The sequence below is a fragment of the Erpetoichthys calabaricus genome, chromosome 9 (genome assembly GCF_900747795.2).
Source record: "Erpetoichthys calabaricus chromosome 9, fErpCal1.3, whole genome shotgun sequence".
Taxonomy (NCBI): domain Eukaryota; kingdom Metazoa; phylum Chordata; class Cladistia; order Polypteriformes; family Polypteridae; genus Erpetoichthys; species Erpetoichthys calabaricus.
This window is the reverse complement of record NC_041402.2, coordinates 133,193,314-133,219,529: the sequence shown is the minus strand read 5'-3', so window position 1 is coordinate 133,219,529 and position 26,216 is coordinate 133,193,314. Positions and strand designations below refer to the sequence as shown.

The following is a 26,216-nucleotide window of genomic DNA, read 5'->3' as shown; positions in this document are numbered from 1 at the left end:
CTTTCTCAACACAATATTTCTGGAGTTTTAACACAAGTTTTAATGTAAGTCCCAAAATGTGGACATAGTTTAAAGATATGGTCAGAAATCCTGCATGGATACACGTGCTTCAGTCTCCTTGATGATTCTGGCAGGCAATGCTTATCCCTCATGAATAGTATTCTAGGGCTAATGAATGCTTGTGATAATTTCAATTAGAAGTGTTTTTAAAATGCTGAATGTAAATGCAGTTGTGGTGCCCAGGAGATGGGGCCACCCTGGCATTACTGTTCCTGAGACCTCACTCTAGCTATATATGCTAGCTCAGATGACTCAGGAGCAGGAGATCATTTGTTTATGGTGGAGTTAAAAATAGTATTGTGTTTGCTGTGTTAGATTTTCTGGATTTCTTGTTTATTGTGCTCTGTTTTATGGATTTTCGTTTCTGAATTATGTTTTGGGACTCATTTGCCTTTTTTGTGCCTCTTTTTCCTCTTTTGAGCTTTTTATTTATAGTATTAGTTTTATGAGAAATAATCCTCAGTTTATAAAAAATTTTTTGCTTGCTCTTTTAATTCAAGCTGAGGGTTTAAGTTCATCCCTCCTCTTTTGTTATATTTTTGTGATATGTATTATTGTTTTTTCAGCTCCCCATTTGTGTGCCTGCTGAATTAAGATGAGACTCTATTCAACAAATCAGTGAAGATCCTGGCCTACTTGGGCATCAGCTTTTGCAGGTCTCCAATTATTTTGCTTTTGTGGAAGACTCCACATCTTAACAGTGCAGATATGACCTGTGCATTCTCTCTTTCAGTCATTTTATAGACGTCAACCAAGGAGATTGTGATTGTGAGAGAGATTTGGGAAAGTTAGCTCAATAAGAAACCAGACATTACCATAGGTTACTTCCTGAAACAAAGAAAGAGGAGAATGAATCTCATAGCAGGGTAAACCTTATGCACCAACAAAGAGACCAATTTCTAAAATAGAATTTTTCCTCTCATAATCGAAAATGTAGTGGCTGCACAGTTCAAACAAGATCACCCTACATGTCACACCAAGGGGTAAACTACTTTAAGGGCTGCTAGTGGGCATTAACAATACCATAAACCTTCTTTGGTCTCTTGTAAAGCACCAATGACTCTTTAATATCTGGTGTAGAGACTGTTAAAGCCCCATATCAAATATAAAGTGACATATCCAAATGACATCTTTAAGTTTGTGCCCTATTCCAGCATTCCTTCAACAGATTGATTTACACATTACCACAACAACATGAAAATTCAGAGTGAGACAATAAAGTTATCTAGTATAGGTGGTCAGAGAATCAAACCTTGAATTTCAAAAGTGGAAACACTGTGGTTATCATCTCAGCCCAAAAGCAAAAGAAAAATGCAAACTAATCTTAGTAGGGTATTACTAAGGTATTATATTTAATTTTCTTGAGTGTATTGACTGCAGTGGGCTGGCACCCTGCCCGGGATTTGTTCCTGCCTTGTGCCCTGTGTTGGCTGGGATTGGCTCCAGCAGACCCCCGTGACCCTGTGTTCGGATTCAGCGGGTTGGAAAATGGATGGATGGATGGAAACACTGTGGTTATCATCTCAGCCCAAAAGCAAAAGAAAAATGCAAACTAATCTTAGTAGGGTATTACTAAGGTATTATATTTAATTTTCTTGAGTGTATTGACTGCAGTGGGCTGGCACCCTGCCCGGGATTTGTTCCTGCCTTGTGCCCTGTGTTGGCTGGGATTGGCTGCAGCAGACCCCCTTGACCCTGTGTTAGGATATAGCGGGTTGGATAATGACTGACTGACTGAGTGTATTGAACCGCTTTCAGACTTAAAAGGGACCTAGGGACAAAAGATTGTTGTGTGTGTTTTTGAATTTAGAGTATTTTCAGGGTCTGTGTTTACAGTGTTGGGGATTTACGGGAACCCTTGTCCTCTAGACTGGCACTTTTCAGATATGACAAATAGCAATGTTGTCCCAGATGGCCTCACTAGCAAACATTGGATCATAGATATGATTATAGTGCCATTAAATAGGAGGCTTAAGAAGTTAAATAGGCAGTGAAATAGTTTTTCGAAACCTCCTCTCCATTTTGCTATAAAGTGCTGTACTGTATATAGCATTAATTTATCCATTGTCCATTCATTTTCTAAATCTGGATAACCATATTCAAGATGTGGTTTCAGGATATGCACTGAAATTGTGTGCAGATCAGTTAGCAGGAGTGTTTACTGGAATATTTGATCTCTAATTACAGAAAGTGGTTCTTCCCACTTGTCTTACGCCTACTACCATCGAATGTGTCTAAAACATTACCAATTAAATGCCTGAATGATTATCGTTCTGTGGCATGAAGAGCTTTGAGAAATTAATATTGTCACACAATAAAGCCATCATCCCCCTCTAGTCTTGATCAATGCCAGCTAGTACAACAGACAAACAGATCCACAGTTAATGTAGTTTCAATTGCATTTCATAAAGTACTGACACATTTAGAAGTTTAGAATATGTATGTGAGGGTGCTGTTTTTGATTTCAGCTCTGCTTTTAATACCATGATTCCCATAAAATGAATAATAACTTAATAATTTGGCCTTAGAACTTTGCTGTGTACTTGGATTATGGACATTTTAACAAAGTTGGAAGTTACAATTCCTCAAACCTAATTCTAAATACAGGAGTGTCACAGGACTGCATTCTCAGTCTTCTTCTATTCACCCTTTTTACATGAGACTGTCTTTTAATTCATTCCTTCAACACTATGATTAAGTTCTGATATTGGACAATAGTAAAAAAACATATTGGGAGAAGGCTTAAAACTTGGATGAGTGGAGCAACTTGGTTTTAGATTCCCCAGGGACTACATTACGGAAGATCTGACATGGTCCTTGAATATTTGCCACATCGTGACATAAGCCAAACAAAAGCTATATTTTCGGAGAAAGCTTAAAAAAGCACATTTACCACTGCAGCAGTTAATACATTTTTACCATAGTGCTAGGGAAAGTATATTTTGTTGTTGTGCAACAGTGTGATAGCCAAAATGCTCTTTGCAGCGTGGATGATGTCTATGCTTGCTGCTAACAGAAGAAGGATAGTAACATCAGTGGGGACCCAACATGCCCTGGACACTGTATGTTTGGCTTTTATCATCTGGCAAATGGCACTGGGCAATTTGTGCTTGCATAAATAGATTGCAGAGCAACTTCTTTCCAAAAACTGTAGCCACTCTCACTTCCAGTTTACTCTCTCAAAACAGTTAAAAGCTCTGAAACTGCCTTATACTGTATGGTACATCATCATCCTGGTTCCCAAAGCTGTTGAAGAACATTTTAAAGTAATAATAGTGGAATAAGACTATAGGGTTTTATTATTTGTTTATTTATTTATTTAACTATAAGATATAAGTATGTAACTATAGGTTATAAATTGTATTTTGTATTTAGTATATTATAACCCTTTATAATCTGATACAGTGTTTTGTGTATTTTTTACATTTTGTATGGTGCATTTTTTTATTCTGTAAGAAGTCTGTTGCCACACAAGTTTTAATCGTAGGCATTACAATGACAATAAAAGTAGAGTATCTTATATTATCTGATTTATCCATAAAGGTGAAGCTTATCCTAAAATCATCACACATAACGTAGGAACCAGTCGATCGTGGGATGTGAGTCCCTTATAGTGTCTGCTCACACACACTCACACTCTCTTATGCAGACACAATTTAAAGTCAACAGTTTTTCTAATACTCATGTTTGTGGAATGTTGAATAAGACTGGAGAACTGCAAAAAAAAACCAGCACAAATAAATCAGTAATGTGCAAACACCACACAGACAGCCAGGAACAGGGACATGTCTCTTAAGCTGTGTGCACCAATCTAACGCTAAAGTAACAAAAACACAAAAACAAACAACACAATGCAAAAATAAGAAAAACGTCAACTGCCTAAAACAGACAAACAGGATTGCAAAACAACAATATATGCACTATAGGACTTGAACGTTTAATGGAAAAAGTGCCTCAGAAGTAAAGATGTAGTAAATAAAGTATGGTAAATTTAAAATGCTTGGAAGTGTTGATAATCTGTCCGGTATTTCTTGGCTGCTGCTATAGTGGGGGTAAATAGCTGGTAAGACCAGATGACCCTTAAGATAGTTCCCAATGATGTCAAAATTATGCTTGATTTTTAATAATACTGACCAGACTAAGAGATGATTAAGTATAGAAAGTCATATAGTTGGAATACAACATACATTTTGTAAAATCATTTTTTAAATATACTTTTTAGCATTCGTTTGTGTTCTATCTTTATTTTTTGAGTGAATTTAAAGAGTTATTACATTTTACACATGACATTAATGGTTTGTTTAACATGTATTGGAGCCAAAATATTTGAAACAAATTGCAGAGATTGTATTAATTAAATAAAAATAAAAGAGGAAAAAATATTTTTTTTCATACATCTCGAGAATATATCACATCTGCACTTTTCTTTTCACATGTCCAGAGATTAGGGGTTTTGCAAGGTGCTGCAAATAACATACCACCTTTCAGCATACTAACACAATCAAGCCCAGGCTTCATCTGTTGAATACCATCTCTAAATCTGAAAATGAAAGTAAAAAGAAAAATAAAATTATGCAAATGGAAAAAGACTGATGTTTAAAGCTGTGGCATAATATGTATCACATCACAAATATTTACATTTAGCATTATATACAGTATATACTTAAAGGAAAACACACAAATGCAGGATCCTCTGCAGTTTTGCATATTGCATTTTAATCAAAACCTTTATAAGTGATTGATTGGCTTGGATTCATTGCATTTAAATTGTTTATCTTGAGCGAAATCTTTTGGTTCACCTTCCTCAAGCTTCTTACTATAAATTGCTGGAATTCTGCAGACAGAATTGGTATAACTGGGACAGGTTCATAGGACTCCTTCCCTGTGAATGCTTTTTCAGTTCTGCACACAAATTTTCAATCGAATTGAGGTAAGAGCTCTGTGATGACCACTCCAATATCATGACCTTGTTGCCCTTAAGCCATTTTGCCACAACTTTGGAGGTATGTTTGGGGTCATGGTCCATTTAGAAGACCCATTTGAGACTGACCAACTTCTGTGCTGAGCTCTTGAAATGTTGCTTCAGTATATCTACATAATTTTTCTTCCTTATGATGCCATCTGGTTTTGTGAAGTGCACCAGTTCATCATGCAGCAAATAACACTACAACATGATACTCCCACCCCCATGCTTGACAGTTGGGATGGTGTTCTTTGCCTTGTAAGCCCAACCTTTTTTCCTCAAAATATAGCAATGGTCATTATGGCTATACAATTCAATTTTGGATTCACTGGACTAAAACACATTTTTCCAGAAGGTAAAATCTTTGTCCCCATGTGCCATTGCAAACTGCAGTCTGGCTTTTTAATGGTGGCTTTGGAGCAGTGACTTCTTCCTTGTTGAGCAGGCTTTCAGGTTATGTCGATAAAGGACTTGTTTTACTGTGGATATAGATATTTGTCTATCTGTTTCCTTAAGCATCTTCACAAGGGCCTTTACTGTTGTTCTGGGATTGATTTGCACTCTTCGTACCAAGGTACATTCTTCTCTAGGAGACAGAATGAGCCTCCTTCCTGAGTGGTATAATGGCTGTGTGGTCCCATGGTGTTGATACGTGCGTATTACTGTTTGTACAGATGAATGTGAACCTTCAGGCATTTGGAAATTGTTCCCTAGGATGAAACAGATTTGTGGAGCCTCCACAATTGTTTTTCAAAGGTGTTGGTTGATTTATTTTGATTTTCCCAATATGTCAAGCAAAGAGGCAGTGAGTCTGACGGTAGGGCATAACATTCATCTACATTTTCAAACCAACTAGGCTAATTGTCTATTTTCCTACAAGCTGTTCAAAGACACAGTTAATAAAGTGTATGTAAACTTGTTACCTTCTGGAATTGTGATATAGTCAATAAAAAATACTCTGTCTGTGAATTTCGTTGGAAAAAAATACTTTTACCCTGCACAAAGTACACATCTTAAACTATATGCCAAATTAATAGTTTATTAGTATAAAATCTATGGAGGGGATATAAAGTGAATTTTAAAAAATTCACCCTAAGTGCCTGTAAACTTCTGACTTCAGGAGAGGAAGTGTGACGATGCAGGTTCTACTCCATGCTCCCATAGAGCTTCTGGGAGCCCTTGAACCAGACACCGTAGGTAATGTCACCGATGAGCTAGGCAGTGAGGCACAACAAATGAAACAAGGGGAATTGTGCAAAAAGTGCCAAAGTGCTTTTATTAAAAACAAGCAGTTGTGTCCAAATAAATAGTGCAGTGTCTCTCAAAAGATCTTCAATAAATAAATAATCCATAAAAACGAATGATGAGTGGAGGTTAAAAAACACAATAGAAAAAAAAACAATCCTTTAAAACAACGAGTTTAAAACAATGGCATGAAGACAGTCTCTTTAAAAAATCCAAAGCACTGTGCCTTCTTTCTACCTGGCGGCTCCCCTGCTTCTCGCATCGGGTTTCGCAACAGGGGAGTCGCCCTACCTGCAGATGCAGCTGCCTTCCACACTGGTCCGGTAGCCCTCCGATCCCTGGCTACGTTGGGCTCCATCCGGACCAAGACTTGGGTTCTTTCCCCAGTGGCCGGGGCGCTCACGCTGGGGCTAAACCAGCCCAAAGCCTCCATGATTGCCACTGCCATTCGACGGCCAGTCGTCTTCATCACTGGTCACTCCAGCTCCTTGATCGCTCAGCTGGAGCGACCGCTTCCTTCAGCCCCACCGAGTGTCAACACTCTTTCTTGGAACTCTCCTTCCAGCTGCCTCTGCTCCATCGAGCCTGCTCTTGCTCGCTTGCTCGCTCGCTCTCTCTCTCTCTCTTGCACTGGCTATCCTCTCCCTGCTTCCTGCCACCTTCTTCCCTGCAACCTCCGTCTCTTTCTTTTCTTTCCTCTTTTTTTCTCCCTACTAACCGCCTCGTGCTTCTATATATCACGGGGACGTGGATCAGCTGTGGTAATCAGCAGCTCCCGGGAACAATTACGGATGCGGACAACTCCTCACCTGTGTGAGAACCGCCCGCGTCACGAACTTCTTGGGAACTGCTCGGCCACACACACACCATAGCCCCCTCGCTAAACCGCGAGTGCAGTGATTATTTATTTTAAAAGTGGCCTTTTTGACGTGAGCTGTGGACCTGCTACACCACAGGAAGGAGATGAGGTTAAATAAATGAAAACAGGAGATAAGACATGAGAATCTGGCATAGAGATGACAGGTAGTAGTTAGGGATATTACAGTACACATATTTAAATCAACAGTATTTACTTCTTTTGCTATATTTTATCAGAATTCTATAATATACTGTATTTTAGTGAACTCCTACAGACACGGTGGCACTCAGTGTTTCCATTTTTAAAGAAATGTAACAAACTTTCTTATGTTAAGTTGAGTTTATCATCTTGTGTACAAAGTATAATGAAATTCTTAGCAACTGCTATATCTTCTCAGAACAGTTGACAAAAAAAGCAACAAAAACAAACACAAAATTAAATAGTAAAAATTTCTCAATTATATACTATACTAATCATCCCCCACAGCTCCACCCACATAGTAGTGAAACAGGACTGTGAGTGAGTGCCATCAAGAACAACTCTGCACATGCACTTTCTGACACATTAAAACTCTGAGTACTTTCAGTCAAAGAACCATTCATTAGAAGTGTGTGGAGAAACGCTACTTGGGCTCCGTTATACCAGCAGCAATATGCCTGCATAATGCCTCACAGTGACTGTTACAGCCAAGTCAGAAGTTTTCTTTGTTTTTAAATTTTCTTTCATGTAAGTCATTCATCTATCTGTCGACTTCTTATACAGTTCAACATTAAGTATTACTTGCCAAAAGCAGCCAGTAGATTGTAACCTGTTTTGTATGTGTTCCCTAAGTATAAATACAGAAAGCAGGGAAATAAATAATACATTTATAAAAGGGCATGATGTGTTTAACATATTTAGAGGTGAGATTCCAAAGACTACTGTAGTCAAAAAAGGTAAAAGTCATTAAAAATTAGAAATAGCAACTAAATCAGGGGGAGAGACCAATCACTGTTATAATTTTAATTGGAAAATACACAGATACACTTGTAGAAACAGACTTGTAAGACTACAATAATTCAAACAAATAACCAGAAGTATTTTTAACTAATTTACAGGCTTTATATGACTTTACACATTGTTTATTTGTTTTTATTAGTCAAGCTGTGTAATTAATTTTAATAGAGTATAATAAATCATCTGGTTCTTGAATTTCCAAAGCTTCATACATTTTTCAGCAAAAAGGATCAAATCTGAATCAAAGATGAAATTTTTACATCCCTGAAATACAAGAATAAAGTATCAGGCTTCTAAATTTTTCAATTCCACTCTATTTCAAAGTTATGACATTGAAGCAGCTGAACGATGAGAGACCATTGATTGTTTATGGCATTTAAACTCTTCAAAACGCTGCAGAAATTTTACACTAATCTGAGCAAGTGAGATACAGTAGCTCTTGAAAGAAGCAGTTTAAGTGAACATCTATGGCTGTATGTCATAAAGTCAAAGGAAACCACAGCAATTTTGCATGAATCTTATGGTGTCAGAATCACTGAGTCCTCTCTGCCACTGAATCAAGAAACCATATAAAATGTAAACTAAGATGGAGTATTACTGAGTTATCGTGTTATTTTAATGAAAATATTTATGAGTTTCTGTATAAACACCTAAAATGTCAGTTACCCTAAAGAATATGCTAGCCTTGGCAGCATTCACAATAACACTTTCTGTGGTCCTTGTCACCTGAGGGATGCAGCAGTGGCAGTGGGTATCCCAACCTTTATTTAGGATCACAAGAGAAGGAAAATGGTAATGCCATAACAACAACTAATCATCTACTTCATCAACATGTAACATAATCAAAAACATGAATACAGAAGAGAATGGCATGGTGTGCAGCATCATTGTGCACCATGGGAGGTTCAGACCCCCAGTGTTACAATACATACGTACATGCAGTTGCCAAGTCAGAATTATTCATATAAATATAGCTGTATTAAATACGATGTTTTCATAATGAAAGGTTACATTTCTGAATTCAAATATCAATATGTAACTCTGGAGACAATATGACCCTACTTGAGGCAATAAACCCCTAAGTCAAAATTATATGACAAAAACCAGACTGCAGATAAAGAACAAACAATCAAACTGAAATTGTGTTTTGAAGTCAATATAGATCGACTAATCCACAACTAACAAAATTCACCAAGTTCACACAAAGCAAGCCAAATTAGTATAAGCAAGTCAAACTAGTAAAATAATACCATTGTTTCCAAATTGGGGATTGCTAGGATAGGCTCCACTTGCCCCATGCCCCCGCTCTGGATAAACGGGTTAAGTAAATTAATGCATGAATGTATGGATAGATGGATTAATAATAACCACCAACTCTAACAGCCCTAAGATAAGGTGAGTGAAATGGCTTGGGTAAGAAGGTGCCAAATGTTTAAAAACTTCACATTTAAAACATGTCACTTCAATTATTTGTGTTTTCTCTCTTTTATCCTGTAATTAGTTTTCACAATTTCCACGGGTATTACACTTCTCAAAATAATTGTACAATTACAGATTTGGCAGCTTCTATTTTAATCTTTACTTTTATTTTACTTTCGCAAAAACAGGATCCCAGCTTTAGGAATAAAAATCATGACTCCAGAGTTTCATATCTATCATGACTAGCCATCCCATTTTAAAGCTCTCCAGATAAGCCATTGTGAAAGAGAGAAACTAATTCAGATTTAATTTAACCAAGGTTAATAATCAGAGTCTTTAAAAAATCACCTAATATTCTCCAATCATTCCATTCCTTTACTTGAAATTTAACAACGTATACCCACTCTTTCCGGTTCTGAAATGTCAAACATAGACTTAAACTCCAAAATAAAATGGACTTTATTAAGAGTGTAGTGGTGATAGCATCTTAAAGACCCACTCCAAACTCTGTGCCACAACAAAAGAAAGTATAAAGACTATTTTAGATCAGTCAGTGGCACAAGTATGAGGCTACTAATCAAAACAAGTCTGCATTGATTTTAAAACCCTTACATATATTTAGATCCCCTAAGAATTGATCCTGGTAGAGTATATGCAGTTCTTTAAGGTCTTTACAGAATACCCAAAACTTTTAACACTGACATTAGCACATTGCCATCTCATATATTTGGGGAGCAATGACATAACACAATTTTTGACCCCTGTATTACATGACCAGGTACAGCGACCATAAACAGTATGACCATGGTCATGGAAAAACACACAATGGCAAATTTCAGTTCTGAATAGATACAGTTGCCATTTTTGCCCATCAATCTACACTCAATAGCCTAAAACGACTAACTGAAAAACATGTTTAAAAATCCAATACCAAAGTCTCCCTTTCAGACCTTTGCAAACCTGTAAGAAAACATGTTTTCACATGTTTATCATAATGGGTTACTGACTGTGGACTGAAGAACAAAAATGACAGCTTTATACATTTAAAATTAAACCTACAACACAACTTCTAATATTGTGGCAAAAAATTATCACCAGAAGGCTTTTCACGTGAAATGAAGGAGTCTTGGGATAGGCAAACAGAGTGTATAGTTTTATTGCAATAAAGTAACAATAATAATAACATGGACTCAATGCAATACGGCCAAATTTCTTATCACTCTGACCTCGTTCAATTAGCTCATTCTGCACCTGTTTTTACTGTCCATTGTTCATCTCTAGTTTCTGTTTTGCTTATTTTTGATTGGTCTAAGGCTGGGCAGATGTTTTCCTTTTTCCTTCTTTGGGCTTTCTTGTGTCATTTCCTTTTCTAAGCCTTTCAAACTATTTTATAATGGTGGCTTAAAGCTAAGCTTTAATTAAAAATAAATATGGCATGTGCTTTTATTTAATTATTTACTTGGCAATCATGACTTGCATTAGTATCTACACTAAGGTTAATGCTTATATATTTGTCTATATTTATTTATGCTAATACATGAATACACTAATTTTACTTTCCATACATTACATCATCTTCCTTTTTCTGCTGACTCACTGTTCCAGCTGGCTTCTTATGTGCCTACCAGAACCATTTTTTTCTTTCTTGTTATGTTCCTTGCTTCCTAACCTTGAACACAGGTGTCCATGTTTTTCCCCTTCTGTTCTCGATAGTTTCTGTGCGTCATATTCTTTCTATTCTGTCCTTCCTTTCCCAAATTGGTAATTCTGCTCCAAGCTTAAAAATAATGCAATATGGCTAATATTTTTTATTTAACTATTTGCTTGACATATCTTATTTACTTGACATTGTAATTTATGTTAAATCTAATGCTTCAGAAGCTATTAATTACTTTAATGGCTATTTATGCTAATATGCTATTTATGCTTAATGTATAAATTTTTTTACCTTCCATACTAACAGCTTTTATAAATCACAATTTGTCATATATAGTCTAGTGGGATTCCTGCACAGTGATGTCCCCAGTTTGGATACATTCAATGGTGCCGCAATAAACCTTCAGGGAGCATCCTCATAGTCATCCCACATTTGCTTGGCAGCTTCAGAAAGTGGAAGAACCCTCAGTCATCTGTGTCATGTTCATTTCACACATTATCTATAAGCCAAAGAAACTGAAGCAGCTGTGAGTTTCTCTTCTTCCATTAGTTCTGACTGGAATGCGGTTGTAAATGTATCTAGTTCACAATCTGTTGTTTTTTATTTGGTAATACTCCTAGCCAGGTTATAGTTACAACGGCACATTTTTAGATCTGTTTCCTCTTTCCTACATGTCTCATTGCTGTTGTTGATCAGTTAAGGTATTTGCATGATGTGATTGTTACTACAGTATATTTACTAACTATACAGATTAGACGTGCCTATCTTTACCAGCCATTGTTTCAAAACACATGTGTCTATTAGGAATGGCTGTTCCAGAATTGGTTGCACAAATCACACAGACTTTCCTGGATTACAAGACAATTTAACAGAAAAAATTATACTGAATCTAGATTTATAATAATAATAGAATGCCATGCATGTGAAGGTATTTATGGGTCTGGTTGAAGAGCAGACTGACTACATCTTCTACTAGTGGCCCTAAGGGCTATAACAGAGTAGTTAATATGAATCGTTTCTAATCTCTCCAAGAACTTCATGTCCAAATAAGTAAGTTCCCCTTGTGTTAGTAATTTGAGGATTCCCCTTTGTTTTTTAAAGCAGCAGCAACACTGTGGTATATTTATTTAACCATTAAGCAAAATAAGCATGTGCTTAGGGCATTAAGGCAAGGGGCATCACAGAAATTTTCCATGGCAGATTTTCCATGGACCATACGGTGCAAAACTGCAAATGGAGCAGCTAAACCAGGTTCCATAAAAGGGGCTTCCAAATTAAATGAAAAAAGTTGCATTGATATATATATATATATATATATATATATATATATATATATATATATATATATATATATATATATATATATATATATATATATATATATATATATATATATATATATACAATAATAAAAATAATAATAAAATAGTAATAATAGAGGTTAATGATATATATTAATCTTAATGATACAACAAAATTAGAATCTGGTAACTGCTACACGGTACACCGAGGTTTATGTGATCATTCTTATGTTGAACTTGTTGGCTGTCCTGTGAAAGTACACACAAATAAACATTATTTTCCATATTAATGTAAGTTTTGTTTCATTTAGAAAAATAAAATTTTCTTTTTTGGGACTCTGTGTTTCCAGTCCCAGTCTGGTTATTTGTCTGTGCTTCAGAATAAAAGATTGGACAGCACATCTGGAAATAAATGCTTGGGAAAGATCTTGGTAATGCAAGGTGACCATCTTGTGTCTTGTTGCTCACTTTTGCCATGATGTAAGATTTGCAGGTTAAACTGCCACATCTGCCCCAACCTCAATTTTTCAGTGTGGCTGTCCCTTGTCCAGTTTTATTTTCTCTATACAGCTCCTTCAGTTTCAGTTACACATTATTTCATTGATCATTAGCAACTGTTTGTTATTTTTCTTAAACAAACACAGGGCTATATGCCTACAAACATCTTACATTTTTGTTTAACTGGAAAGTTGTTCACTACTTTAAAAGACACAAAATAACCATCTAAGACAACTCTTTTGTGAACTATCTACTGTAAAGTGCCTCAGACTTTTTCAAAGTACTGCCTATAGTACTGTTGTGTGGTGATGACCAGTGCTGACCCAATGGACGTCTGCTCATTTTTATTTGTCCTTTTAAGGAGCTTCCTATCCTTAGAAGGACATGACTATGCCAAGCTAAGATTAAGTCACAATCAAGGTTCACAAAGTTAAATATAAAGAAAGATAATTCATTCTACATCTTCAAATTTTACACAATCAGTCATGTTTATAGTAAATTTCCAATGTTACTAATTCCCAATTTTATGTTTTAGTTTTATGATGTTCTATATGTTACATTAATTTAAAAAACCAAGCTTTTCAAAGCTACTCATATGCATGAACATTATCGCTTTAACATCAAGATGGAAATTAACTGAATGTCTTACATTTTGTTATGGAAAGCCGTTCCATCGATCCAGTTCCATTTATCATTCATTCTTTTCAATCCAACCCAAGTATGACCAACAGTGTGATCCAACATGAAATTCTTTAAGGATAAAATAATGAGAATTACGAATTAATACATACTTTTTAAATATGGCACTTTGTCCAAAGTTAGCTCCCACATTGCACACAATGCCTTGATAGGCACTGCCTCCCTGTGACTGAGAACTGGATAGGCAGTTTAGAAATTTGAAGGTCGGATAAATGGATGTATTGTCTGGAGAATCAAAGCTGATGCAGCTACATTACATACAGAACTTTCACTCTTTCTGAAAAACATAATATTGTTTAAGATTGACTTATAAAATTTGTTGTTTGCCAATCTCAAACCAAAATGTCTTTGAATTGTGAAATTTCATTTTACAAATATGATGCTTCTAACACTCTGCCACGTAGTAGAGTCAAGGAAGGAGAGTGAATATTTTCTTAAGAGATTTTAGATAACAACATTTCTGATATTATGAATGGTACACATACTATTTTCCATTCTATGTGTTCTGTCTACTGAGAACATCTTTTAACCAGCATTATAATCTACAAGAACAACTTAAAGAAGTGAATTTGTGAATTGACCATAGGCTGTAGTTTGCTTGCCTCTAATTTATACTGCAGCAGTAGGCTACAAAAGCAGAGTATAACAGGAAACTCAGCAAACATAGGATTAAAGCAAGCAATAGTTGATTCACCATAAGCAACAAATGATGAAAATGTACCAAGTTCAAAATGGGGCTTATTTGAATTGTGTGTAACAGGGTGAAAATATGATTGCAGGACAAAAAAATGATTCTTGGGGTGCCAACTGGGCAACAAACCCATTTTAATTCAGTCAAAAACAGAAAATAACAGAAAGTTAGGCACTTCACTGTGCGGGTTTCTAAAGAACTAATAGACATCTTGTTAGGGTGGTCAGCAAGAAAAAACAGGCTTTAGTTAACCTAGGTCGCCCTCAAAGGGCAGTTTCTTAAGGCTTTGATGGAAGAAGGAGACAAGTCTGTTAGCGGAAGCACCCCCTCTCGTCCCAGGGTGGTATGACTTATTTCAGGTGAAACCCGGAAGGTGACCTTCTGACGCTTATGCGTGACATGGGCCATTTTTTGTAAATAACTTTCCATTAAATATCTCTGGTCTCTGTCTCTGCACAGAGCATTTACAGAGTCCTAACCGGTTTGTTACAAATTGAGCTACACTTTACTATTGAACTTCTTTTTTTTTTTTTTAAATGTTACATTTATCCTACATTTTGGTTTGGAACATTTTGCAAACAAAATATGTTCAATATAAAAAATACAATAGGGAAGAGTCTTACCAGCTCCTCATTTTTCTTAATCACAGTGAGGTTTGAATTTTCCTTCTTGCAAAAAATATCTGCTTTCTCCCATGTCTGTTTGTTGGTTGAAAAATAATATGTTTTTCCATTGTAATTTATCCATTGTTGGTCTTTTGTATTCACTGTAAATCAGAAATAGCAAGTAAGTAAAATAATTATCATTTACCTAGCAGAAAATCTTGTTCAGGGGAACATAAAGGATCCACAAACAATGGAATTTCTTTCATAAGTCTTTTACAAATGGAAGCTCATTAAGGTTTAATGACTTGCACAGCATTTGACAGCAGGGCTTCTTTGTGTAACTCTATGGTTTAAAGTCAGTTGATCCAACCACTTAACCTCATATCAGCTTGTATAGTAACCTGCAGTGAAAAATCTATTTCACTTGTATTAGCTTACTCTCACGTTCTCTCTATGTAAAATGTCCAGTACTATCCCCATTTCTTTTATCTTAATATTGTACTTTTCTACTCTAAACACACGGTGCTAATAATTTGTTGGTGAGTTTTCTCATCCTGTACCTGCTGTTATCAGACTTACAGTGCATCCGGAAAGTATTCACAGCCTTATTCCAAAATGGATTAAATTAATTTTTTTCCTTAGAATTCTACACACAACAGCCCATAATGACAACGTGAAAAAAGTTTACTTGAGATTTTTGCAAATTTATTAAAAAATAAAAAAACTGAGAAATCACATGTACATAAGTATTCACAGCCTTTGCTCAATACTTTGTCGATGCACCTTTGGCAACAATTACAGCCTCAAGCCTTTTTGAATATGATGCCACAAGCTTGGCACACCTATCCTTGGCCAGTTTCGCCCATTCCTCTTTGCAGCACCTCTCAAGCTCCATCAGGTTGGATGGGAAGCGTCGGTGCAGAGCCATTTTAAGATCTCTCCAGAGATGTTCAATCAGATTCAAGTCTGGGCTCTGACTGGGCCACTCAAGGACATTCACAGAGTTATCCTGAAGCCACTCCTTTGATATCTTGGCTGTGTGCTTAGGGTTGTTGTCCTGCAAAAAGATGAACCGTCGCCCCAGTCTGAGGTCAAGAGCACTCTGGAGCAGGTTTTCATCCAGGATGTCTCTGTACATTGCTGCAGTCATCTTTCCCTTTATCCTGATTAGTCTCCCAGTCCCTGCCGCTGAAAAACATCCCCACAGCATGATGCTGCCACCACCATGCTTCACTGTAGGGATGGTATTGGCCTGATGATGAGCGGTGCCTGGTTTCCTCCAAACGTGATGCCTGGCATTCACACCAAAGAGTTCAATCTTTGTCTCCTCAGACCAGAGAATTTTCTTTCTCATGGTCTGAGAGTCCTTCAGGTGCCTTTTGGCAAACTCTAGGCGGGCTGCCATGTGCCTTTTACTAAGGAGTGGTTTCCGTCTGGCCACTTTACCATACAGGCCTGATTGGTGGATTGCTGCAGAGATGGTTGTCCTTCTGGAAGGTTCACCTCTCTCCACAGAGGACCTCTGGAGCACTGACAGAGTGACCATCAGGTTATTGGTCACCTCCCTGACTAAGACCCTTCTCCCCCTGATCGCTCAGTTTAGATGGCTGGCCAGCTCTAGGAAGACGTCCTGGTGGTTTCAAACTTCTTCCACTTACGGATGATGGAAGCCACTGTGCTCATTGGGACCTTCAAAGTAGCAGAATTTTTTCTGTAACCTTCCCCAGATTTGTGACTCAAGACAATCCTGTCTCTGAGGTCTACAGACAATTCCTTTGACTTCATGGTTGGTTTGTGCTCTGACATGAACTGTCAACTGTGGGACCTTATATAGACAGGTGTGTACCTTTCCAAATCATGTCCAATTAACTGAATTTACCACAGGTGGACTCCAATTAAGCTGCAGAAACATCTCAAGGATGATCAGGGGAAACAGGATGCACCTGAGCTCAATTTTGAGCTTCATGGCAAAGACTGTGAATGCTTATGTACATGTGCAAAAACCTCAAGTAAACTTTTTTCACATTGTCATTATGGGGTGTTGTGTGTAGAATTCTGAGGAAAAAAAATGAATTTAATCCATTTTGGAATAAGGCTGTAACATAACAAAATGTGGAAAAACTGATGCGCTGTGGATACTTTCCGGATGCACTGTATGTTATACAGCCTTTCACACCCAGCTGAAAATTTGCCTCTCCACAGTTTAAAATATCATATAATAATATCACATAATTATAAAATATTTCCTTACATACTTAGCAGTTTGCAAATATATAGTGTCACACACGTGCGCATGGGAGTCAGCTAAAGGGCTTGGGTGAGGGCAATTCCGAATCTGACTGGGATGTGGCAGAGTGCACTGACTCTTTTCCTCGCTTTCCTGTAGACCATTAACGGGAAGTCCTACCTGGCCCTGTTGATGTCACTTCTGGGTCTGGACCTATAGAGGAAGGCCTTGCTGGCTCTGGCCCCCTTGATGTCACGTCCGGGCTCGAGCCTATGGCTGAAGACCTTTCCGATCCCGGCCCCTTTGACGTCACTTCCTACCCGCCACCTTTTTCCCATTTCCTCAGTTCTGTTTTGGACTTCAGTTTGTGCACATTAGTGCTGTCATTTATTGCTATTTGCAGCCAGGAAAACAATATACGAGTGGCTGCCCCAAACCTTGCCATTGCTCTTTGTGGAGTTTGTGACAGTGGCGTAGTCGGCAGGATGAATAGATCCCAGAAGAGAAGGGGACAGGACCTGCAACTTACCCAGGTGAGAACGTACCATGGCCAAGTTTTCAGGCGGGGAGGGCGTCCTGTGATTCGGAGAGACCCGTTACAGGCTTCGCTCCCAGTACACTTGACCAAGCAGACTAAGCAGGGCAGAGAGTGTGTGGGGGTGAGGGGCTCACAGAATTGGGCTGCTCCAGATGGGGAAGGCGAAGGGGAGTTATTGCGCTCTCTTGGGGGAGAGTGCCCGCCTCCCTGTGAAGGCAGAGCCCCGGTATCCAAACTGGCAGATAAATAAACTGAGAAAGTGGAGGTTCGACCCAGAGCAGCCGACCCACAAGCAAGACTGGTCGTTATGGGCTGCAGTAGAGCAGTGGCTACGGCCACGTGAAAACAAGCCCTATCAAATAGTGGAGCAGGTAGCCTGCTACCTGCTCCTAGATGCTCTACCCCGCGGCTTTACCCAGCCAGTCTGGGGTAAAGACTTTCAAAATATAAAAGAACTTGTTGAACTTCTTGAGACGCAGGGGACGGCCTCGCAACCTGTGGGAGGAGAACTGTCCCTTAGTCGAGCTCAGCCGGAGTACGTCCCAAAACCTAGCCCCGCCCCCCACCTACAACCCGGAGCTTTTGCCAACGTTCCTGGATTTGCGGGCATGCAAACCGCTTGTGAACGAGGAGGAATGTAGGTGGAGAGGGAGGAGGGGCTGGTGTGCTCTGGTCAATCTTTTAACCATCCCACATACAGGGGCAGTCATGGTGAACAGTTATAAAACAGAGGCTTTGTTTGATTCCGGCAGCAACATCTCCATTGTTGCCCACCGCTTTGTGCTACCACAACAGTGGTTAAAGTGCAAGACTTACCTGCATCCACTGAGAAATCCGCTGGTACAGGTTCACCTCCTGTGTCATCAGTTTGGAAGGATCGGTGAAGCAAGTAGTTGTAGCGGTCCTTCCAAACCCACTATTTTCGGTGATAATGGGGTGGGACTGGTCTAAAATTAAGAGCGGTTGGTCACATTCCACCCCTGAGTTGACTCTGGGCCTAATCATAGATGGAGAGGAACCGTCTTCAGCTGCCTCCACGCCGTGTAATCAGCTGGCTGAGAGAGACGAAGCGGCCTCCATGAGTGATGTGGCGACTCCTCGACCGTCGCGTGCCAATAAGTCATCAACTAGTGCTGTGGCGGAATGGGAGGAAACCACACCCCTTGAGGTCAGCCCTGACCCTCTCTCCGCTTTACTGTATCAGTTCAGAGAGACACTTCATTTAGAAGGAAGCAGTGGAATGACGATTCCCTTAAGTTTGTCAAAAATGCGGTTGTTCTTGTCAATGGCCAACACACTTATCAGTCCACAGGGTCCTCACTTTGTGTTAGAGAATGACTTTTTGTATCGTGTAGAAGAGCATGAGGAGGAGTAGCGAAAGGTACTGCTAATCCCGTGGACCTTCCGGCGGCAGGTCTGTGAGTTAGCACACGCCCACCTCCTAGATGGCCATTTGGGCACCGAAAAAACTCTGGAGTGGATTAAGCTTTGCTTTTATTGGCCGGGAATCAACAAAGAGGTTCATTGCTTTTGCACTTCCTGTCTGGAGTGTCAAGTGCGACAAATTCCTAGGAAGGACCGTGCTCCTCTCATTCCCATCCCCTTGATTGATGTCCCATTTCACAAAATTGGGGTTGATTTAGTCGGACCCCTAGAACCCTCAGCCCGAGGACACAAGTGTATTTTAGTCCTCGTGGATTATGTTACCAAATACCCTGAAGCTGCTCCATTGCGCTCAGCTACTTCTAAAGCCATTGCACGGGAATTGGTTGGGGTCTTTGCGTGAGTCAGCATCCCTAAGGAATCATGACGGACCAAGGGACACCTTTTACCTTGGAGACGTTCAGGGAAATGGCCAAGTTACTTAAAATTAAGCATCTAAAGACTGCGGTGTATCATCTTCAAACCAACGGTCTGGTGGAGAGATTCAATCAAATTCTCAAACTAATGCTTCATAAGGTGGTCAACGAGGATAGAAGGAATTGGGCTTAGCTCCTCCCCCTCATCCTTTTTGCCTATTGGGAAGTCCTGCAAGCCTCCACGGGGTTCTCCCCTTTTGAATTATTATATGGACGTCAACTCCAGGGCGTATTAGATATATTGAAAGAAGGATGGGAAGAAGAGGCGCTTCCCTCTACAAACATATTGGAATATATGGTGCAGTTACACGATAGATTTGGTAAGATTCGGCCCCTCCTTAAAAGTCACATGGAAGAAGCACAAGCAGCACAGGTCCGATATTACGACTGAGGCATGTCTCTCCGGGTGTTCCGCCCGGGAGATCGAGTCAAGGTTCTGGTACCTACCTCCCACTTCAAGTTACTAGCCCATTGGCAAGGTCCATATGAGGTTAAGGAGAGGAAAGGACTCGTCGACTATATGGTGAAACAACCCAATCGTTGGTTAAGGGAACAGGTGTATCATGTAAACCTGCTGAAACCGTGGAAGGACAGGGATCCCGATCCCTCCTCAAATTAGCCCCTTTCACTCTTTGCTCATATGAGTAGCCTTAACTTCTGTGCGAATTTAAGTCCCAGACAGTGACAGGAGCTAATGGTAGTGAGTGTAAAACCAGGAAGGACCTCTCTGATTGAGCACGACATTATGACAGAGCCCGGAATTATAGTCCGGGAACACCCGTATTGGCTTCTCGAGGCAAAAAGAGCTGAACTGGAACTTGAGATCAAGCACATGCTGGAACTAGGTGTAATAGAGGAAAGTCATAGCCCCTGGTCCAGTCCCATTGTCTTGGTCAGTAAGCCTGACGGGAGTTGGAGGTTTTGCAATGACTTCCATCCACTTAATCAACTCTCCCAATTTGATGCTTATCTGATGTCACGAGTGGACGGCCTCCTCGAGAGGCTAGGACAAGCTAAGTATTTGACCACGCTGGACATGACAAAGGGGTACTGACAGGTTCCTTTAACAGACTCCGCAAAGGTTAAGACTGCGTTTAGTAGTGGATAAAGTGCTCAGGCCTCATAACTCATATAGTGCTGCCTACCTAGATGACGTCGTCATCTATTCCAGCACATGGATGGAATACTTACAGCAGGTAGGAGCAGTATTGCGAACAATTGGTGAGGCCTGACTTTGAATTAATCCCAAGAAATGTTTCTTTGGATTAAACAAAGCCAAATATTTGGGCTACCTGGTGGGCCACAGTGCTCCAAAGTAGATGCCATTTTGAAATGGCCCCATCCATGAACCAAGCGACAGGTCCAAGCCTTTCTTGGGTTAGCGGGGTACTACCACTGGTTTGTGCCCCAATTCTCGGAGAGAGCAGTGCCCTTGACTGATTTGACAAAGAAGAGGGCCTCAAACATTGTGGTATGGACTGATAAGGCAGGCGCCACATTTAGTGACTTGAAGCAGGCCCTTACGTCTGCACCAATTTTGAAAGCACCTAACTTTTCTATGCCTTTCATCCACCAGACGAACGCTTCGGACACAGGCCTGGGGGCCGTGCTCAGTCAAAGTATCAATGGAGTGGAACACCCCATCATGTTATCGAGCCAGAAACTGTTGGAACAAGAGACCAAGTATGTGGTGGTGGAAATGGAGGCTCTGGCAATCAAATGGGTGATTACCCAGCTGAGGTACTACTTGTTGGGCCAGGAATTCACCCTTGTCACGGACCATGGACCTTTACAGTGGATGGCCCTGCACAAAGAGTCTAATCCACGGGTCACCTGGTGGTTTCTTGACCTACAGCCTTACAAGTTTTCACTCGCTCATCGTCGGGGCTCTCTTTACACCAACGCCGATGCTCTTTCTCGGGTTCACAACCTCTTGGTCCGGGTTGCTTGACCCAATGGGTCTGGGCTGAGGGGGGGCATTGTCACACGTCACACACATGTGCATGGGAGGCAGCTAAAGGGCTTGAATAAGGGCAATTCTGAATCAAACCAGGATATGGCAGAGTGCACTGACTCTTTTTCTCGCTTTCCTGCAGACCATTCACGTGAAGTTCCACCTGGCCCTGTTGATGTCACTTCCGGGTCCGGACCTATAGACGAAGGCCTGGCCGGCTCTGGCCCCCTTGATGTCACGTCCGGGCTCAAGCCTATGGGTGAAAACTTTTCCGATCCTGGCCCCTTTGACATCACTTCCTACCCTGACCTTTAAAAGCCTCCACCTTTTCCCTGTTTATTCTGTTCTGTTTTGGACTAGTTTGTGCACATCAGTGCTGTCATTTATTGCAATTTGAACCCAGGAAAACAATAGATATATACATTATATTCAGGTAAGCATACTGAAAATATATTAAGCATATCAAAGATGCACTCGGATTGTCATGCTCTACTCCAGGGCGTTTAAGCATGTTATTCCTCTAGCATAGCACATGTTATTCTGTGAACATCAGGCAAGTACAAATGTCTTCTGATTGTGAATCTCTATGCATATTTTCAAAGTCCAAAAGTAAAATCTATTTTCTCACAAAAAAATCTTGCTTTTAAAAATATTCCAAAATAACAATAAATAATTATAAAATATCTCCTGTGGTCACTATTAAACTATATATAGTTGAATATACTACATTTAGATGTTACATTGTCCTTGCAAATCATTATGGGGCACTAGGAAAAAATGGTCATCTAAACTGGCTAAGTGGTGAATTTTCAGGAAAATATTCAGTGAACAGTACAAGGTCACAGGAAACAAAAAACATGTTTGCTGTGAAAAAAGCTTTGGTGAATTAGTCATTAATGAAATTACCCATAAAACCACACATTCTTCTATAAGCATACAATTTTGTGAATGATGCATGAAGCTGGGTCTTTTTCAGGTTCCCAAAATCGAGCAGCTACTGAGATGGAAAGGTAGGATTCAGCATGAGTCAAACGTGTAATAAAAGAAATTTCTCAGTTGGATGAAGTTCATTTTAAAAGTTTAGTGAAAATGTTAAAAGGATCAAGTCATGAAAATTCTTTAAAAAATTATTACACATACAGAATAAAAGGCAAAAAGAAAAAAAGGTTTTTTTGTACAATCTTAGCTTTTTCTTGTTAAACTTCAGTTGCATTCAATACTTAGAAGCTATGATACTTCTCTATGGCAAATTTACTTAGGCTTCACTTAATACATTGAGTACATTCTGTAAGTACATACAGTATGGTTTGAAAACTGTTTGACCTCCATGTCTTACCAACTGCAAGGCAGATCATAAGCTGAGACTAATGTGTAGTCAGAGGAACAAGAACTAAGTAGAATATTCCATTTATAGTTAAGCTTGTAGGGGTTATAATAAAACCTCCCATTGTCTATGCTCCAATACTGTATATTTAGGCAAACATTTTAACATAACTAAGAACATACTTCTATCAATTTAACATAACCTTACAAACTAACAAATGGCTCCTACAATGCAAAAGCACCATACAGTATTTGTTTTTCTTGGCCAAGTTAGTATTCACTATGAATTTGTTACTTAACACAACTAAAAGGAGCACCTTGTAAGTTCTGCACACTTTTTTCACAGTCTGCTTGACTGCTAGTGCAAGGAGCATTCATTGCAACACCTTTCAAAAATACAGAAAGCTTCATGAAAGCAATCAAATCCATATGGCAAATACATAGCAGAAAATGCAACAGTGTATTCAAGTAACTGCTGGCACTTAAAATCTCCAAGAAGTACCATTATATGTCACAATTACAATGCAGTCAAGTGTCAGATAGAAGAAAATAGGAAGAAGTTATTTCCAATTGTATCTTCAGTTTTATTAGCAGAATGCATGACATAATAATGCATGAAAAAGACAGTTCAATTCCATATTGAAAGCAGAAATGAAATACTTGGGGAACACTTGGAAATTTCAGTAGCTAATGGCTGTTATGCAACAGCACATGTGAAAAATAATATATACTAGCCAACCCGCAGCGTACCATATACCATAATCAGGATGCTTTTTTAATGATTTTTAAGCACAGGGAAAAAATTAACATTTGAAAAATCCGGAGGAGAGGGGAAGGACGCCCATTACGCCCCATCCGTCATGCTAGTCTGCTGATTTCTCGTTCAGTAACCTGTGAGTAGTGATGGGCGGGGTGAAGCGTCGCGAAGCATCAACACATTTGAAGCAATTGTGTCGGAAATCGTATCGAAGCTTCGAAGCATTTGACACTCACCTCTCTCGTGACACCTCCTGGCCATTTTCATTAACGTTACAGAAACTTATGATCCACTTCAATGACGTCTGTTAAAAGTCGTATTGCTTTTATTTTTTCGTAGCTAGAGACTGACAACGAAGAGAAGGGTTCGTCAGCAGCTTCTAGTGTCTGATGTCTAAAAAATATAAATATAACTAACACCGACAGGCAGAATGCACTATACGATAGCAAGAGTTAAACAAAATAAGACGCCTCACCTCATGCATTCCCGGCTCTTTCAATTAGTATTTACTTTTGCATTGTATCATTATAATCGCACTTGTTATTAGTATTATAATTAACCCTGATCTTTACTTGAGATCACATTTAATAGCCTTAAATGTTTTCTTTGGTCTGTCTTAATTAAAACGGAGTAGACAGAAAATAAAGGTTTATCCCTGTACTTTGCCATGATATAGGTAAGCACATTTGAGAAAGAAAATGTGAAATCCTTAAATCACATATGTCATTATTCGATCAAGTATTAAAATCTGCAGTGCTTCGAAAGCTGGACACAGTGTCGAAACCTTAGTATCGAGCGGCCCATCACTACCTGTGAGTCACGTAGAGTTCTCATTGTTGTTTGCGATTCTGGCTGCTTTTCGCAGACTGAGTTGTTCCGGGATCACAGTTGAGAAACAGTTTTTTAATGTCTTTTAAGCACAGGGGAAAAAATGAACATGTGGCCCAGTGCATTCTTTAACTGCCTTGTGGCGCTGTAGTAGTACGGCTGCTTTGCAGTAAGGAGACAGTGGAAGATTGTGGGTTCGCTTCCCGGTTCCTCCCTGTGTGGATAGCAAATTATCCGCGACAAACAAACTGTTTTACATGCTGCAAACCAATCTGCGCCGCTTTTTCAATGTTTTTTAAGCAGAGGGAAAAAAATGAACATTTGCAAAATCCGTAACGCTGCTTTCAGTAAGTACAATGCACACGCGTTTAATTTGTCAGCCACTTTTTGCCAGCTGTCTTTTGTGGTTTGGGCCGCTTTTGCAGTGTTACCTCTTGTGTATATTATATCTTGAAATCCTTCGAGTTGCTAATTAACTAACTAACACCCACCCACTCAGCTTGTGTGAAAAAAATGCGCCCGTTCTTTCATCATTTTGTTGCAGCCTATCAAAGACTTGCTGATCATGTTTTGTAGACTCAATATATATTGGCTTTTCACTCAGCCCGAGGGCGCGCATTCATCTCGGATTATTACATCCTGCTAGACTAATCTGCTACATGGCTGCGTTTGAAAAACCGACTTATCCCGGATGAGTTTCACCGGCATTAATGATTAGGAATCTGGTTGGAACAAAACCCTGCAGCCACAGGGGTTCACCAGGACTGAGTTTGGCAAACACTGCTGAACACAGACGAAACCGACTCAGGTGATGAGTGGGGGCGGGCAAAGTATTTGCAGCTATTGATTATTCAGTGTTGTTTGCCTGGGTGTCTGATCTGCTCAACAGGATTATAAATAAAAGGAAAACAATGTGAAGGCAATGTCACAGGTGATCGTGTGGTATAGCGGGTCCACAGCTCCCCTTCAAAAGCCCATTTTTAAATAAATAATCATCGCACTCACAGTGTAGCAAGGGGCGTGGAAGTGTGGCTGAAACGGTTTCAGGGTAGACTCGTGCTTCGGGCATTTCTCCCCTGTGCAGTGTGTGAGCGAGCGAGTGAGGAGAGAGAGAGAAAGCCAGTACGTTAGAGTGAGCGAGAGCAGGCTCGAAGACAATGTGTTCCTGTGGTATAGCGGGTCCATAGCTCACCTTCAAAAGGCCATTTTTAATCAGGCGACTGACAGCAGTGGAGTCAGGCACAGAGAAGGTCAGCTGCAGAGAGAGCGTCTCGACTGTTGCAGGGCCTGAAGCAGGTGAGACGCTAATGAAAAAGAGGCACAGGGCTTATTGGTTTTTAAAGACTGCTTCCTTCATTGTGTTTTAACTTCAGTTTTAAAGGATTGCGCGGCTCTCTCTTGCGCTGCCTGTGTGTGCCTCTGTCTCTCTGTGGCGCTGCCTCTGTGTGTGTGTGCGGCTCTCTCTCGCGCTGCCTCTGTGTGTGTGCGTGGCTCTCTCTCGCGCGCTGCCTGTGTGTGCGCTTATCTCTCTCTCTGGCGTTGCCTCTGTGTGTGTGTGCGCGTCTCTCTCTCTCGCGCTGCCTGTGTATGCCTCTGTCTCTCTGGCGCTGCCTCTGTGTGTGCCTCTGTCGCTGCCTGTGTGTGCGCGCGGCTCTCTCTCTGGCGCTGCCTCTGTGTGAACCAAGATTCCACTGAGGTTGACTAATGAAAAGTCAACGTGGCTCAGAGCTGCAAGTG

At 39.8% G+C, this 26,216-nt stretch overlaps 1 protein-coding gene across 1 annotated transcript in view; it reads right to left on the bottom strand.

Moving 5' to 3' along the window:
- Positions 1-4,209: 4,209 nt before the first annotated feature.
- Positions 4,210-26,216, bottom strand: part of LOC114657639 (asialoglycoprotein receptor 2-like) — a 77,760-nt gene continuing 55,753 nt past the window's right edge. Inside the window, exons 4-6 of the mRNA XM_028809514.2 lie at positions 15,012-15,154; positions 13,648-13,748; positions 4,210-4,600 (exon numbers count right to left, since the gene is read on the bottom strand). Coding sequence (XP_028665347.2) covers positions 4,450-4,600; positions 13,648-13,748; positions 15,012-15,154 — 395 coding nt within the window. The 3' untranslated portion in view covers positions 4,210-4,449. The remainder of the gene's footprint in view (positions 4,601-13,647; positions 13,749-15,011; positions 15,155-26,216) is intronic.